This window comes from Monodon monoceros, unplaced genomic scaffold, assembly GCF_005190385.1.
Source record: "Monodon monoceros isolate NGI ecotype Baffin Bay Population unplaced genomic scaffold, NGI_Narwhal_1 Super_Scaffold_7, whole genome shotgun sequence".
In the NCBI taxonomy this organism is placed as follows: domain Eukaryota; kingdom Metazoa; phylum Chordata; class Mammalia; order Artiodactyla; family Monodontidae; genus Monodon; species Monodon monoceros.
Genome location: NW_021703784.1, coordinates 56,367,657 through 56,383,676, shown reverse-complemented (window position 1 = coordinate 56,383,676; position 16,020 = coordinate 56,367,657). Strand labels below are relative to the sequence as shown.

General features: G+C 50.4%; 2 protein-coding genes across 3 annotated transcripts in view; both read left to right on the top strand.

Annotated features, from left to right (window-relative positions):
* PAAF1 (proteasomal ATPase associated factor 1) overlaps positions 1-10,134 on the top strand; it is a 66,833-nt gene extending 56,699 nt beyond the window's left edge. Inside the window, exons 14-16 of one of the 2 annotated variants that reach the window (XR_003791500.1) lie at positions 5,540-5,643; positions 6,707-6,885; positions 10,108-10,134. The gene's annotated coding sequence lies outside the window, so the exon portion shown is untranslated. Of the gene's footprint in view, positions 1-5,539; positions 5,644-6,664; positions 6,886-10,107 lie in introns of those variants that run through there. The other variant, XR_003791499.1, reaches the window with a different exon arrangement.
* DNAJB13 (DnaJ heat shock protein family (Hsp40) member B13) lies at positions 437-14,612 on the top strand. The gene is made up of 8 exons (XM_029208663.1): positions 437-519; positions 5,540-5,643; positions 6,724-6,885; positions 10,108-10,265; positions 11,303-11,416; positions 12,514-12,627; positions 13,614-13,690; positions 14,284-14,612. Exons 1-8 carry the CDS (start codon positions 452-454, stop codon positions 14,435-14,437), a joined length of 951 nt encoding a protein of 316 aa, XP_029064496.1. The 5' UTR covers positions 437-451; the 3' UTR covers positions 14,438-14,612.
* The last annotated feature ends 1,408 nt before the right edge of the window (positions 14,613-16,020 follow it).

Below are 16,020 nucleotides of genomic sequence, written 5' to 3'. Positions count from 1 at the left end.
TAAAAATAGCCAAATCTATTTGTCTGAAAACTTAATTAAAACCAATTGCTACTCTCCTTAAAAACTGTTTTCTTTTTTAAATTTTACTTATTATTTTTTCTGAATTTTATTTTTTTATACAGCAGGTTCTTATTATCTATTTTATGCATATTAGTGTGTATGTCAATCCCCATCTGCCAATTCATCCCACCACCACCACCCCGCCACTTTCCCCCCTTGGTGTCCATACGAAAAACTCTGTTTTCTGAGTTGAGTGATCCTTAGGCTCACAGAATCAGTCCCGGTTTTCTCAATCCCTCTTCTACGGGCACAACTGAGAAGGCAGTTTGTTTAGGCAGGAAGGATTACAACTCCCAGAGTGCCCCTGTGCGGTTGTCAGGAGCAACCACGGAATGCAGACTAACAGAGCCTCTGGAGTCAGGACTATCCACCGACTGACAACCAGCCAGCCATGGGCCAGGATTATTACTCTGTGCTCCAGATCACTCGCAATTCAGAAGATGCCCAGATCAAGAATGCGTGAGTGGGGGCAGGAGCGAGGCTTTTGGGTTGTGCTGGGACAGGCCCGCCCTCATCTCTTCCAAACTGAGCTTTCCTGCACAGCTTAGGGCAGGCAAGGTAGACCTTGTTCCTTTTCTTGCTTCTTGCACACCTACTTCCTGGCTTTGGGCTGGGTCAGGGTTCCCAATCCATCATTCTTTACTCTCTATGCCCTGTCTGCTCTCCTGGGTACCCTGGTTTTCCTAGCAATAAAATGGGAACAAAGGAGACTTTATGCTTAATATTATGGAGACCCAAAGTATTGTGAACAGGAGAGTGACCTGACCAGATGGATGTATTACATATTTTATTCTGGCCGTCCACGTGGGGTTTTGGCATTGAATAAATTACATCTCTGAATAGTTCCATCAAGTCTTGGGGACTTTGTGGTGTGTCTAAGACAGGAATCAGCACATTTTTCTGAAAAAAATTTTTTGACGAATATTTATTGAGCGCCTACTTACATGGGTTCGGTGCAGTCTCAGCAGCTACAGATATCGTGAATTAGACATGTGCAGCTTAACTTTGTTGGTGGATACAGATGTTGAATAAGTCACAGCAAGCTTGATGAGTGTTACAAAAGGGGACATACAGGGCATGTGGAAGCTATCTTGGAAGGAGAGAGACCCCTTCAGGAGCTGTCATGATAATCAAGGCAAAAGATGAGGCTTGAAGCAGGGCAGTGGGCTGGAGAGAGAAGAGAGAATGGACTTAGCTATAAATTGGATCATTGTAGGGTAAAGAAAAAAGGGAGGAATCTAGGACAATTTAATTAAGGTTGTATGATAATAGCTACACTTACTGAATTGTGCAGATGCTGTTCTGAGAACCTTCCATCATTATTTCATTTAATCCTCACAACAGCCCTGAGAGGTAGGTACCATTATTATCCCAAGGCTATGTGCCTAGTAACCGGCAAAGCCAGTATTCAGACACCTTGCCTGCTCTAATTGCCTACCACGGGCCAAGTCCCATAGGGGATCTCAGTGGGGTAAGTGGAGAGAGTCTACAGTGTGGCTGGCGAAACAAGACACAAACTCGTTAATCAATTAGAGAACAATTTGGGACAGTGTGTGATGTCACCCACTGTTCATAGCATTTCATTGGCCAGTGAGACCTGTCTAGGGAAAGGTCACAAGGAGGGAGGGCAGTTGGAATGCAGAAAGATAAGCCCAACTTAAGCACTGGAAAGAGCCAGGTCTGAACCTAGGTTCTCCTATCTGCTAGCTGTGTGACCTGGGAAAATTGCTTAACCTTTCTGAGCCTCAGTTTTCCCATCTCTTAAAAAAAAAATGAAAAATAAGAATTGTTGTGGTATTGAAATAGAATTATATGAGATAATGAGCATGAAAATGCCCAGCAATCATTTGCGTCTGAAACTGTGTCTTATAAAGAGTGATTAAAAGAACCATATATGTTCCAAACAACAGTCCTTAACCTTTCTCCCCTGAAACAACTCTTTTTTAAAAAATTATTTATTTATTTATTTATTTTTGGCTGCGTTGGTTCTTCATTGCTGAACACGGGCTTTCTTTAGTTGTGGCGAGCGGGGGCTACTCTTCATTGCAGTACGCAGGCTTCTCATTGCCGTGGCTTCTCTTGTTGCAGAGCACGGGCTCTAGGCACGTGGACTTCAGTAGTTGTGGCATGCAGACTCACTAGTTTGGCTCGCGGGCTCTAGAGCGCAGGCTCAGTAGTTGTGGCGCACGGGCTTAGTTGCTCCACGGCATGTGGAATCTTCCTGGACCAGGGCTCGAACCCATGTCCCCTGCGTTGGCAGGCGGATTCTTAACCACTGCGCCACCAGGGAAGTCCCCCTGAAACAACTCTTAAGGCATGAGTCACATGTTTGACACACTGTCCCATGGGAGTACCTAGATTTTGACCCCTCCCCCTCAAAAAGGCTAAACTTACATAATGAAGACAAGCACCACGATGATTCATGATCGCCCAGCTATTAACTTCTTACTCATTCATCCGAGGCTGCCACATCTGGGCTGTGACTTCGCCACTTTCTCTCCCACTCAGGAAAGCAGGTGAATGAGAGTGATGTTACTGCAGAGCTTAAAACCACTCAAGTTTATATGGAAAACTGAACTCTTCTCAAACCTCCTTACTTTTACTCACTGTTAGAGTTTTCCTGCAATTCTCACACCTGACTACAACCTTTGTAATTGAGAAGGGCTGGTTTAGAAGTCTCAGGGAGGGTGTGAAAATTGCCTTCAAGTCTGTCAAGGTAGACAGAGCAGATTCTGTCTGTAAGGCCCCCCAGGGCAGAGCCAGGACCAGGACCCTCGTGGATGGAGGCAGAGTCGCAGGACAGCAGACCCAGCTCAGTAAGAGAAAGCTTTGCCTAAAAGTCAGACTGGCCCCATAGTGAAATGGGCTGCCTTGTGGGACAGTGATTTCACAACATTTACTCACTGCACTTGTTGCTAGGCACTGAGGACACAGAGAACTGGACACGGCAACTGGAGGGACTCACTCACAGGCTGGTCGGAGAGACAGATCCATCAAACAACTGAAGCACCATGTGCTAAGTATGAGGATCAAAGGCACTTGGGGATGTGGGAAAGAGTATCTAATCTAGCCTGGAAACTGCAGTCAGGGAAGACATCCTGGAGGAATTGACCCCTGAGTTGAATGCGGAAAGATGAATAAATATTTGCCAGGAGGAGATGAAAGGAGCTGGGGAGGGGTGAGCATTCCAGGTAAAGGGAGGAGAATGTCAAAGCCATGAGCAGTGCAGAGTGTGGAGCTTGGAGCCTGGAGAGAAGGACAGGAGAGGTCGTGGGAGCAGGGAGGGAGAGCTGTGAGTGAGAAGGGCAGAGAGAGAAGCGGAAGTTGAATCTCAGAGACATTTGAATTTTATGCTGAAGACAAAGGGGGAACCAGTAAAGGGTTCAGGCAGGAGAGTGACTTGGTCAGGGAGCATTTTAAAAACATCAAATTAACAAAAGAGAGAGATCAAAGTGGTGGCAGCACACAGAATAGACTGGAGAGGGGGAAACTGGAAACAGGAAGACATGGTTCTGCAGTGGTTGTAGGGATGAAGAAGCAGCAAGAAAACATTATTTAGAAGGAAAAGCTGATGTGCCTTGGTGGACTGATGGGATGGGGGTGGAGGGGACGAAGGAAAACTTGGAGTGGAAGATACTCAGCTTTTCCGCTTCAGGGTCTGGACCAATGGGGAAAAGTTTAGGGAATGAAAATGTTTGCACGTTTGGGTTCATTGAGGTTGTGGGGCCCGTGAGACACTGGAGAGGAGGTACCGAGTAGGCAGCTAGGTACAGACATCTGGAGCCAAGGGAGCGAACTGGTTTGAGATAGAGATTTGGGAATCATCAGCGTGTAGCTGGTGCTCAAAGCCGTCGGCCAGCTGAGCTTGTCCACGGAGTGTGTGTGGAGTGGAGTAAGAAGCACGGCAGAGCTCTGGGGTCACCGGCATGGAAGGTGGGACCACATGTGTACTGAGTGACTGAGGAGGCTGTGCGGATGCCCTCCTTTTGCTCCTGCAGACCCCTGCCCCACCTTTCTGCACCCTGCTCTCTGCTCTGGGAGACTGGCCCATATGAACTGCATCAGTAGACCTCCTGGCCCTCAGGCTTCCAGATGCATCCTGCAAAAGGAGCACAAGGCAGGAGATTGGGAGGGAGGAGAGTGGGGCAGGGGTATTTATTCCCACCTCCCTTCTTATGGGATCTCTTCAGGTTGGCTATGGCCCTGAATCAAAGATCACAGCTTTTACCAAGGCCCTGTCCACACACTCTCTCCTGTGGGATTTCAGTAACCTCTCCCTCCCCTCACTGCTACAGGCTCATGGGTGGTCAGGGCACCTCAGGACTCGTAGCCTCAAGGGACTGTGCTGTCCCTTGTGGTTTCCTGCCCCACCTGTCACACCTTGGTGTGTGGTCCATTATTAAGCTCTCCACAAATCTCCAGCTTGTGCCACGTCTTTCCTCCTGAGATGTAATGATACAGATCCCCAGATGCTGCAGGTGTGGCATCACTGTGTGGTGGGATTGGGCAGACACATAAATGGGGGAAAGAGGGACTTCCCTGGGCGTCCAGTGGTTAAGAATCCACCTTCCAATGCAGGGGATGCGGGTTCGATCCCTGGTCGGGGAACTAAGATCCCACATGCTGCGAGGCAATTAAGCCCACGTGCTGCAACTGCTGAGCCCGCGCACTCTGGAACCCGCACACCACAACTAGAGAGAAGCCTGAGCGCCGCAACAAAAGATCCTGCATGCCGCAGCGAAGATCCCACATGCCACAACTAAGACCTGCCTGACACAGGCAAATAAACAAACAAACAAATAAATAAATAAAAAAGAAATAGGGGAAAGAATGAGCACAGAGGGGCAGACAGCAAGACGACCTGATCTGTGCTGAGTGCCTCTCTGTACCAGGCCCACTGACACCTTATTTTATCTAATCTTCCCAAGAAGCCTGTGTCAGTTCAGACACCAAGACAGAATTAGATGTGCAAGAAGTGTTTGAGGGAAACAACTGTGAGGATGAAGCGGGACTAGGAATGTGCCGGGGAGCCTTCACACCATAGTGCAGGTCTGATGCTTGTGAAAGGCAAGAGGGAAGGAAGGGCTGGGTAGGGAGGGCTGTGGTGTCATCCAGAGAAAATCTCAGCCAGGCTGATGGGGAGGCCTCAAGCAGAGGTTGGGCATTGGAGGAGGCCTGGGTCCTGTAGGGCTGGCCCAGCACTGATACCCCAACAAGCATAGGCATAGGTTGGGAGCAGCTTGGGGCCAGTGCAGCCTCAGCACAAATGGCCAGTGGGGCAGCTCCTGGGACTGTCAGTCAACCATGCTCCCGACACTGGGTTCTCTTCCAGGGGATCTGAGTGTTGTGCCTCCCTGGCCACCACAGCCCTGATTTATAGCTGGAACATCAAAGCTCCGAGAGACCACCAGGCAGCAGACAGCAGAGCCAGCTCTGAACCTTGGTCTGTGCCTCAGGATATTAACCCTCCTCGCTCTAGGTACCGGAAACTTGCCCTTAAGAACCACCCGTTGAGGTCCACTGAGCCATCCGCAGCGGAGGCATTCAGGCAAATAGCGGAGGCCTACGATGTGCTGAGCGACCGTGAGTGATTGCGACTGAGCATGGAGGGCGGCTTCTCTGTCCCGCGTCTCTGTTAACATCATCCTCACGTCTCTGAGCGTTGGGCTTTCTGAGGGGGCCCAGCAGAGAGTAAGCATTCCTCTTCCCTGCCCAGAATCTAAACAAATTGAGAAAGAAAACATAATGAACTGCCTTTCTCAGTAGACACAAGCTAAGGTGGAGGACGTGGTGTGGAGAGCCCCCAGATTAGGCTGACGTGCTCTGCTAGTCTCAGCAGTGCAGGACCTGGGGCAGGGCCCCCCCCCTCCCCGCCCCACATGCCCCACATGCCCCATGCCCCACCCATCCCCTGCAGGACTGCAAAGTGAGATGCTTGCTGCCCAGGAAAGAAGGCTAAGGCTGAGGCAGACACGCCCGGTTATTCCCTGATTACCAAGAAGCTACATCTCCATCTCCTCAAGGACAGCATATGTACAAAGGGACAGAGAGGGGTCTGTGATTAGGAAATCTCTCTCCTATGGAAAACTGAAGCCTAGGGAAAGAGATCCCCCGCCCCTGCCCGAAGCAGTGCCCACATGGGTTCCCTAAGGGCTTGCCCTGGAGACTGTAATCATGGATACTGTGCAGAAGAATGGCCAGAAGATCACTAATGTTTCTCCAGCCCCAAGTTTTCAGGACTTTGGACTCTAAGATTTCAAAGCTCTAGAATTTGGAAGCTCTAGAATTCTTACATCCTACAATCTCAAGGCTCTAGGATTCTATTTACCCCACAAAAGACAGTAGCTGTGATGACTGAGTTAAGCCAAACCCCAGGCTGATAGCCCGACCCTCAGTCTCTCACTGTCTTCTCCAATCCCCACCCCTCTCCCAGCAAGTTTCAGTCTTTGTCATCTCTCCTCTGGGCTATGGGGTCATACCTAGGTCCACCCAAGATGAAATGAAATCCCTAACTTCTAGAGTCGGCCAGACAGCAGGCATCTTAGAAATAAGGCTCTTTTCGCCCCGCCCCTTCCTCTCTGCCCCATATCCTTCTGCTTCCCAGCCCTCCAGCTCTCTTAGCCCCTATGCTGGATCCCTCCTCAAGGTGACACATATCCACAGCTGTGAAAAGAGGCATCTATGACAAGTTCGGAGAGGAAGGCCTGAAGGGTGGAATTCCTGTGGAGTTTGGATCGCAGACCCCGTGGACAACTGGTTACGTCTTCCACGGCAACCCGGAAAAGGTTTTCCATGAGTTCTTCGGGGGAGATAACCCCTTTAATGGTAAGAGGTCCTGCCTGCCCCTTTGCCTTACTGGGAAGGACATAGCTATAGAAGATGCTTTTCTCTGAGTAGTTTTGTTTACTTTAAGAAATATATATAGTCCATGGTAAAAAAAAAATTATTGTAAAAGAAATTCCAGTCCTCCATTCCTTCCCCAGAAGCAGCCACTCACTGTTAACAGTGTTTGTATCCTTCTAGAAATACTCTGTGGATTTATGAGCTTATATTTATTTTTACATAGCCTTTTATTTTGTGAAGGAAATGGGACCACATTATATACACTGATTTTTTTTCACTTATATCTTGGAGATTATCTTATTATACATTATATTATAAACAGATCTACTTTATTCATTTTAATGGCTGCATAAGATTTCAACGTACAAGTGTGTGTTAGTGAGATGAATACAGGGATGGATGTGTGAATGATCCCAGGTTTGAGGCAAACTGACAAAGAGTTGATTTCCAAGGCTCCAAATCATCATGCAAGGACAGTTCACCTTCAGACCTGTCTTCCTTCCTGGCTCCAGTTAAGCAACTCACAGAGTCTAGATTTTCATTGCCTGGCTGCCCCAGCCCCTTCTCCCTGGCTATACTACAGCTTGTCTGCATTTCAAAGCTTACCTCTTCCTCTTCTCCACATTGATATGTTAAGTGGGCTACAGCCTGCTCAGAGGCCCCTCCGACTGTGCATTGCCTTCCCCTGTCTGCCAGAGGAAGCTGAGTTTATAAACTCCAGGTGAAACTGGAAAAGCAAGGGACTTGAGTCAGAGGGCCTGTTTCAAATCCATATGCACCACCGCTTATGAGCCGTGTGATCCTGGACAAACCTCTTCACCTCTCTGAAACCTCAGCTTCCTCATTGTTAAACAGCCAGTTCCTCACAGGTCATTATCAAATGAGATGATCTTTATGAAAATGGGCTTTGGAGTCAGAAAAATGCCATACAATGGGCCTCTCTCTCCCAGGGACAGGTGCATGGAGAAGAAGCTGTTCAGGGGAGCGAAACCAGAGCTTACAGGGGTATTGCTCATTAGGGAAGGTCAAATTCATGGTATGGGGGTCCCTCAGGCAGTGCCCAGGAGTTATACTGCTGTAGTGCTTCACCCTAGGGGTTCGTGTGTCCCATCTCCCTGCAGAATTGAGGGGCTTGGCTTCCTGTGACCTGGCTTTTGGGGTGTCTGAGACCTGGCACACCATAGGTGCTGGGAGAACAAATGAATTCAACCATGCAAGAGGGGACCCGGTAATTCACAGGCCTCTTGATGACCCATCACATCTTTTTTTTTTGAATTTTATTTTATTTTTTATACAGCAGGTTCTTATTAGTTATCTGTTTTATACATATTAGTGTATATATGTCAATCCCAATCTCCCAATTCATCACACCACCACCACCCACCACTTTCCCCCCTTGGTGTCCATACGTTTGTTCTCTACATCTGTGTTATGACTCATCACATCTTAAGGGGACAGAGTGTGACACCACCTTGCCCTCCCTAGCCTAAGGTCAATCTAGCCTGCAAAGTTCTTTCTGTGACACTAACCAGGAGGGGCAGAGTACAGGAAATCTTAATTATGATAGTGACGCCTGCAGTTTACAAAGGGCTTCATTAAGCTTAGTGGTTAAGGGCACAGGTTCTGTAGTCAAATCCTCCTGGGTTCACATCCCAACTCTACTACCACTAGCTGTGGCACTGTGAGCATTTTGTTTGACCTCTCTGGGCCAATAAGATAATATCGCAAAGAGTTGAGAACAGCACCTGACACGTAGTAAGCTCTCAACAAGTTTTGTTTTTAGTTATTTTTTTTAAAGATTTTTTTTTGATGTGGACCATTTTTAAAGTCTTTATTGAATTTGTTACAATATTGCTTCTGTTTTATGTTTTGGTTTTTTTGGTTGCGAGGCACGTGGGATCTTAGCTCCCCGACCAGAGATCGAACTGGCACCCCCTGCATTGCAAGGCAAAGTCTTAGCCACTGAACCACCAGGGAGGTCCCTCTGAGCTAGTTTTAGTTCATCATCATCTTGTTATCTGATCCTAATGGTGGAAGGCAGGTCAAGCATGTTACCCCATCCCACAGACTGAGAAACTGAAGCCCGGACGATTGCAGTGCACCTCAAGGGCAGGGGCTCTTTGTACTAGGATGGAAGGTGGGGCAGCAAGAGGGGTTATGGGTGTAGAGCTGGGAAGGGCCAGAAGAAGTTGAGGAAAGAGGAGTTTGGAAACATGTTGGTGACATCTCTAATTTGTTAGGGATTAACCCTGTCTCTCCCCATCTCAGCTGCTGACTTCATAGAAGTTTGAGCCTGGGGTCTCTAGTGGTCTTGGGCTGGGCTGAACAGGGAGGACAATGGAGCCTGGGGAAGGGTAGGGAGGACTGGCATGCTGTGACCCTCCACAAAAGCTAACAGCACATCATTTCTGGCACTACCAGCCACTGCCACCAGAGGACACTCCTGTCTCCTCTGAGGCAGCCTGAGTTGAGGAGCACTTCCCCAGAGGTAGGGGTGGGGTGGGGGAGGGAGGTAGGGAAGTGTGGGTGAAGGGAGTCCAAAGTGGGGGATGAAGCAGTAGTAGAGGGCATTAAGAGATGGTAATCCTTGGATCTACAGTTGAGGATGTTACTGAGTCCAAGCTTCTACTGCTCGCTGCAGGACATGCCAATAAATTGAGAGATGAGTTGTTGGGGGCAAGGAATAGCGACTATATTTGAAAAGGCAGCAAACCAAGAAGATGTGGACTCATGTCCCAAAGAACCATCTTGCCTGAGTTAGAATTCAGGCTTCCTTTATACCAAAAGGGGAGGGGGTAAAGTCACGTTTCCTAGCTCCCGTCAGCCTCGGGAGGGGAGGTGTTAATTTCCTCCTCCCTGCAGTCATTCACAGGTGAGCCTGGTCAGGATGTTTTCTGTGAGCTAAACAAGGGTATTTTAGCTTAATGCTCATTACCTGGGAGGTAGGGTTCCCAGAGATGGGCCATTACGTATAATTTAAGCTTATAGGTAACATCTGTTTAGTGATTAACTTGTAATAGAATACAAAGGTTCTTCCCTATTACAAGGGCAGCTCGTTGGCCCGGCCAAACAGTCTGAGTCTGCGAGGTGGGAATGGGAGTCTGGGTATTACACTTGGGGACTGAAGAGGTGGGGGGATTGGCTATGAATCCGAGTTTCTGGACACAATTTCTCCTACTCCTCGCTTCTCCCCACCTTCTGCAGAGTTTTTTGATACAGAAGGAAATGAGGTGGACTTGAATTTTGGGGGACTCCGGGGCCGAGGGGTCAAGAAACAGGACCCCCCAATCGAACGAGACCTCTACCTATCCCTGGAGGACTTATTCTTTGGCTGCACCAAGAAAATTAAGATCTCCCGAAGGGTGAGTACTTGGGAGCCACCTTCTATCCCCTCCAACCCTACTGGTTACCTCCTCCCTGACCCTAACTGGAGACCTCAGGTATGGTCTCTCACAGAATCATGGAATCTTAGATTTGGAGATGGTAGAATTCTAAAATCTGAAGTTTGGAAGGGACAATTGAGGGTATTAGCCTGGTTCTTTCCTAGTGCAGGAATCCCCTCTGTGTGCTTCTAACTGGGACAAGCTCTTTCCGTTCTTCTCAGTTCAGCCCCATCCCTGAGGGAAGAGGGAGGGCTGTGGGTGGGAGGAGTCTCCTGTGAATTCTGCTCTCTGGACATTACCAGACCATACCCTCTGGGTTTCATCTGGGTGTCTGCCTCATGAGTAAGAAGGAGCTGTGTGGGCATGGGGGGTGGGCTGGGGGACAGTTCCCAAGGGGACTGGTTGAAGAAGACCCTCAGTGCCCCAGGGTCCAGACCCTGCATTGGCCCTGTCCCATGGTCCAGCCCTGTGCTAGGCACATGAGCAAGGCCACCTCACACCTTTGCCCAACAGAGGAGATGCCAGCTGTAGCCATGCTTTCCACAGATGGCACCCATCTGGGTACGTGATTGGAGAATAGATGGATGACATAACAGAGGAATGCTTTGGGTGAGGCTGAGATATGTTGCCCTCTGTGGTCTTTCTCCCTTCGGGATTAAAAGACCTGCTAGAGGCTCAGGGCCAAAGCCTCTGGGGTGGGAGAGGAAGTGAGTGCGTGTTCACCGTGTCTGTTAGAAGCCAGGGCCTTGTAATTTCTAGGGCTGGAGTTGTGGCCTTGATCGACTCATGGTGACTGCTTGGCACCTCAGGCCCTAACCCCATGACATGCCTGCCATCCTGGAATCATAAGCTCTCGGTTCCAGTGGAATAGGGTGGGAGTGGGGATGGCTCAGGGCAAGTTCTCCCCATTGCTAGAGAACTGAGCTGAGCACAGATCCCATGGAGCATCCCTCACGTGTGTAAAGGCCAGCTGGGAAATCCTGAGCAAATCTCCCTCCCCTGTCATCTCACTACAGGTGCTGAATGAGAATGGGTACTCTTCTACCATCAAGGACAAGATCCTCACGATTGACGTGAAGCCTGGTTGGAGGCAGGGCACACGTATCACCTTCGAGAAGGAAGGGGACCAGGTGAGAAGAAGGGAAGCTGCCTAGGGACAGTCACATGGGTTCATTTGGTGGAAAGACTGAGGGGGAAGGAGGCAATGCTTTTTCTTGCCCCTATGAGCCCTGGTCTGGAAGGGAGACCGGTCTGCAGCGTGGGTGAGCTGATCCCTAATGTCCCTTCCGAGGGACAAAGCCTTGCACAATGCCTCGGGGATTGGGTAGCCCAGGGTTTCTCCCCATTTTGCAGAGTGAGAAACTGAGGCCTAGATAGGGAAGGGACTTTCCCTGGGCAAGAGCACTGGAGCTGAAAGGAGAATCCAGTCCTAACATCAGTGTTCTTCCTGATTTTCTTTAGTGTTTCTCTGAGTAAAGCCCAACTATAGGAGCTACACAGAAACCATTTATTTATAATAATTTTAAATTAAATACTTAAATAAAAATGTAAAATTATTGTCCAAGGCATGCTGAATCCTCAAGTCCTGAGAAGAGGCAGGATGATGGTGTCTTTAGAGCCAGAGTAATGAATTCCTCTGCCTGTACTTCTTGCCCCCTTTCTCACTTATGAAACACCTACTTTTGAAAAGCCCACTTCAAGACCCAGCTCCAATGCTCTGGGCATCCTCCCCTGACCTCCCCTCTGGGTCAGCGCCTCTCTGAGCTCCCGCCTCTGTGTTCCCTTTATCACATTCTTGAGCCTGCTGAGGATTCACTGTGTGCCTGTTGCCTCTACCAGACTGGAAGCCCTTGGCGGGGGGGGGGTGGCCAGTCTGATCCCTTTGTCCCCAGTGCCCAGAAGAGACCCAGCAGAGTTCTGGAACTTAATGAAGCTTGGCAGGATAGACTTGCAGGCAGTTCTCTGTCCCCAGAACAGTGTTCTGCCCTCCAGCTGCGTGCATCTACTTGGGCTGCTCAGTAGAGGATAGTAATGTGGGTAGAGCAGGATTCTTTGCGGTAGGCTTCTCAGAGGAGGGGCTATGAAGCCAGACTGGAAAGGCCCTTCCAGAAAACCTGGTCTAATCTCCTCATTGTTCAGAGGAAGACGTGGGGACAATAGAGGCAGAAACTTGGCCAAAGTCACACAGCCAATTAGGCCTTGTCATCCCTTGGCTCACCCTGCCCAGGGTCCCAACATCATCCCAGCCGATGTCATCTTCATCATAAAGGAGAAGCTACACCCTCGCTTCCGCAGGGAGAACGACAACCTCTTTTTTGTGAACTCCATCCCCTTGGGCAAGGTGAGTGGGCAAAGTGGAGGAACAAGGGGTGGGCAGATCAGAGCAAGGCCCCCCCACCCCTGGGAGGCCCCGAGGCAAGCAGGCTTCACTCCCCTCTCCCCCTGGTGCATGGCGCAGGCCTTCAGAACGTGATAAGTGCCACACAAAACCTTTGTGGCTGTCTTCACTCCTGAGTGTGAGTGGCCCCTCTGCGCCCTCACAACCCAAGCAAGAAATTGGGCACCGGCCTAGACTTTGCCGCCCCTCCCCGACCCCACCTGCGGTCAGGCACTAAGTCCTGTTAATTCCACCTCCAAATCTCTTTCCACTTGGTCCACTTCTGTTCAGCCCCACTGTCCAGGTCTGTGCACCTGGGTGTATGTAGCAGCCCTCTCAGTGGCCTTCCTGCCTTTCTTCTCATCTCCTTCAGGCACTTCCCCACCAGGGTCTTTCCACAAAGTCATCTGACCCTGCCACACTCCTGTCTAAACATCTTTGCATGGCATTCAAGGCCCTCTGCTGTCTGGCCCCTGCTGATCTCATCCCCTGCACTCCAGCCACTGCCACTTAGAGGTCCTGCCCACTGGGTGCATTCTTTTTCACACCCTCATTCTCTTGCTTATGCTGGGCCCTCTGCCTGGAGTGCTGTCTGCCCACCCTGTCTGACTGGCAGGCTCCTCCTCACCCTTTAGGGCCCTCATCAGCCACTACCACCACTATGGAGCCCTCCTGCCCAGCCCAGAATGGTTCAGTGGACCCGCCACCTTGGCTCCCACCGACCCCTTTACTTCCCTCTGTCATAACATGTATCAACATCACTCTTATCTCCCAGACTGTGAACTCCTTGAGGGCAGGTGGTAGCCCGGCTCACTCACCTATTAGTCCTCGAACATCCTTCTGTCTCCAGTGTGTAGGGCCTGGCACTGAATAGTCTCATAAAGTGCCTTCTAAAGAGGATGGACATGGGGACCTCCCCCACTCCCACCTTTGGCCTTAATGTCCCCTAGGCTCTGACCTGCTGCACCGTGGAGGTGAAGACCCTAGATGACCGTCTGCTCAACATCCCCATCAATGACATCGTCCAGTGAGTCCATCTGCTTGGGCCCCAATACGCAGAAGGGCTGCCTGGTCCTTAGAGGGTGTGTTCACAGGCTGGCCTGGTATAGTTGTTCAGGTTGTATCCAGCACAAAGGGGTGAGAGAGACTGAAATCCAGCCCCCTCTCTGGCCAAGCTGGGGGCCGCATTCACTTGGCAAATGAAGTGCCTTTTTCTAACTTGCATGAAGCCATTGTGGAGGCCAGAGGCCCCCTGTGTTGGGAAATCCTTGTTGTCTTCATCCTCTAGAAGTTCTAGAGTTCTGAGTTGCATCTCCTAAGCCCTTTTCCAAGCAAGGCCCTCTGCATGGGAAGCTCAGCAGCCCAGCACTCCCCCACCCCAACCCAGGGTCTGCTGCTTGTCCTGTTTCCTATCTAAAATGGGATTCCTGGAATCCACCATCAGAGCCTCAGTGTAAACGGTTTTCAGGGAGCAAGTTGTCTGGAACAAGCCAGTCTCCTCTCCCCTCCCACTGGTTCTAGAAGCTGCTGACTGCCCCACGCCTGAGGTTTTCTGGGCAGGGGCGGGTGTGCTGCTCTGGGGTGCCCTCTGAGCCCCCTTCTTTCATCTTCCCGTCTCAGCCCCAGGTACTTCAAGAAGGTGCCAGGTGAGGGGATGCCGTTGCCAGAGGACCCCACCAAGAAGGGGGACCTCTTCATTTTCTTTGACATCCAGTTCCCCACCTGCCTCACACCCCAGAAGAAGCAGATGCTGCGCCAGGCGTTGCTGACATAACTCTGGTGGGCTGGGGACTGGAGCAGGGGGAAGAGAAGGCTAGCTGGGCCTGACCCCACCCCTACCCCCAGCACGGGGTGTGCACGGGAGCCAGCCCACTGCACAGGCATGACGTGAGGACCGGATGGCATGGGATTTTAAACTGATACAATAAAGTGTTATTTCCTATCCTCCAGCTACACCCAAGAGAGTGTGTGTTGGAGGGAGAAGAGCTTCATACAGCCGTTCTTGTGGAGCAGAGGGAAGGGCAGGGCTCAAGAAGCTGAGGACCTGGGACCCTGTCCTGGCTGTGTGAGCCTGGCCAGGTCCCTGAGGGTTCAGAGCCTCTGTGCTCCCACCTTGATAGCGTGGGGCAAGCTGCATCGTCTCTGAGGGTCCCCAGCTCTATTTCTCATGACACACGATCTTTGGAAGGGCAGTCTCTAGTGTGATATAGTCACATTGTACTCAGGAAGGCAAAGCACAAAGCAGGTCACACAGGGCTCAGTGGCAAAGCTGTCATCAGAATCTTGAAGGCCACTTCTCACAGCCTCACTCTGCTTCGATTAGAGGCAGCACGAGGGACACAAGTGCTAGAAATGGCTTTGGTTTCTGCCTGGCCTGGGCTGCCTCTAGGCAGGTGTTAGAACTGGGCTCTGCTCCCAGTCCTGCCGCTCACCCTTTGGATGTTACTCTCCATCTTGTTAGTGAAGCAGAACCCATAACCCTCCTCAGGCAGCTCACTGGTGTGAAAGTGCTTAGTGAACTCACTGCTTAGATTATCAGGGTTACAGCATGGCTACCAGTGTGGCCTGGGGGAGTGCCTGCCTCCAAGCCCAGCTGGGCCTTTGCAGACCACACCTGCTTCCCCAGCCTGCCTTCCATTGACAGTGCAGCATGCACCTCTTCTGTGCCAGGGGAGGTGCCCTTCACTTGAGTCTGGACTTGGGCTAGGAGAGATCCAAGCTTATGACAGAGAGGGTGGCCACTTTTGTGAAGTGACTTAAGAGGTGCCAGAGGGACTTCCCTGGTGGTCCACTGGTTAGGATTCCGTACTTTCCCTGCTGAGGGCCCGGATTCAATCTCTGGTCAGGGAACTAAGATCCTGCAAGCTGCGCGGAACAGCCCTCAAAAGAAAAAAAAAAGAGGTGCCAGAAAAGGGCCCCATAATATCCATATTGCTTGGATTCCACCATTCAAAGCATCATATTAGCTTAAGGTTTTTTTTCTTAAATGGGGGCTCAGTAGCACCAGTCAGCCACTTTTAAACCATCAGGGAGAAAGCAGCAGACCTTGAGACAGTCTGACCCAGGGTTCACTAAAGAATGGGGGCTTTGGAGTTAGATGCACCTCAGGTGTTCTACTTAACCAGCTGTGTACCCTTGGGCAAATCGCTTCACCTCTGAGCTATTTACAATCCCTATCTTGCAGGGCTGTGGAAACCAGAGGAGTGAAGCAGACTCTGCCCTGAGGTAGGACCCAGGTGGAGAGGTGGCGGTAGGTGCCCTGTTCTGAGAGCAAGCAAGTGGGTGAGGGCCTGCCTTGTGAAACTCTGGTGCTCCAGCTGTCCTCTAGGGCAGCAGCAAGGCCTGCTCTTAACCTTT

Excerpts from the sequence above, each read along its gene's own strand:
- DNAJB13 (XM_029208663.1), top strand. The coding sequence starts at position 452 with ATGGGCCAGGATTATTACTCTGTGCTCCAGATCACTCGCAATTCAGAA. Across the intron at positions 5,644-6,723 it reads CTACGATGTGCTGAGCGACC|CTGTGAAAAGAGGCATCTAT; the intron begins GTGAGTGATTGC and ends ACATATCCACAG. Across the intron at positions 6,886-10,107 it reads GGGAGATAACCCCTTTAATG|AGTTTTTTGATACAGAAGGA; the intron begins GTAAGAGGTCCT and ends CACCTTCTGCAG.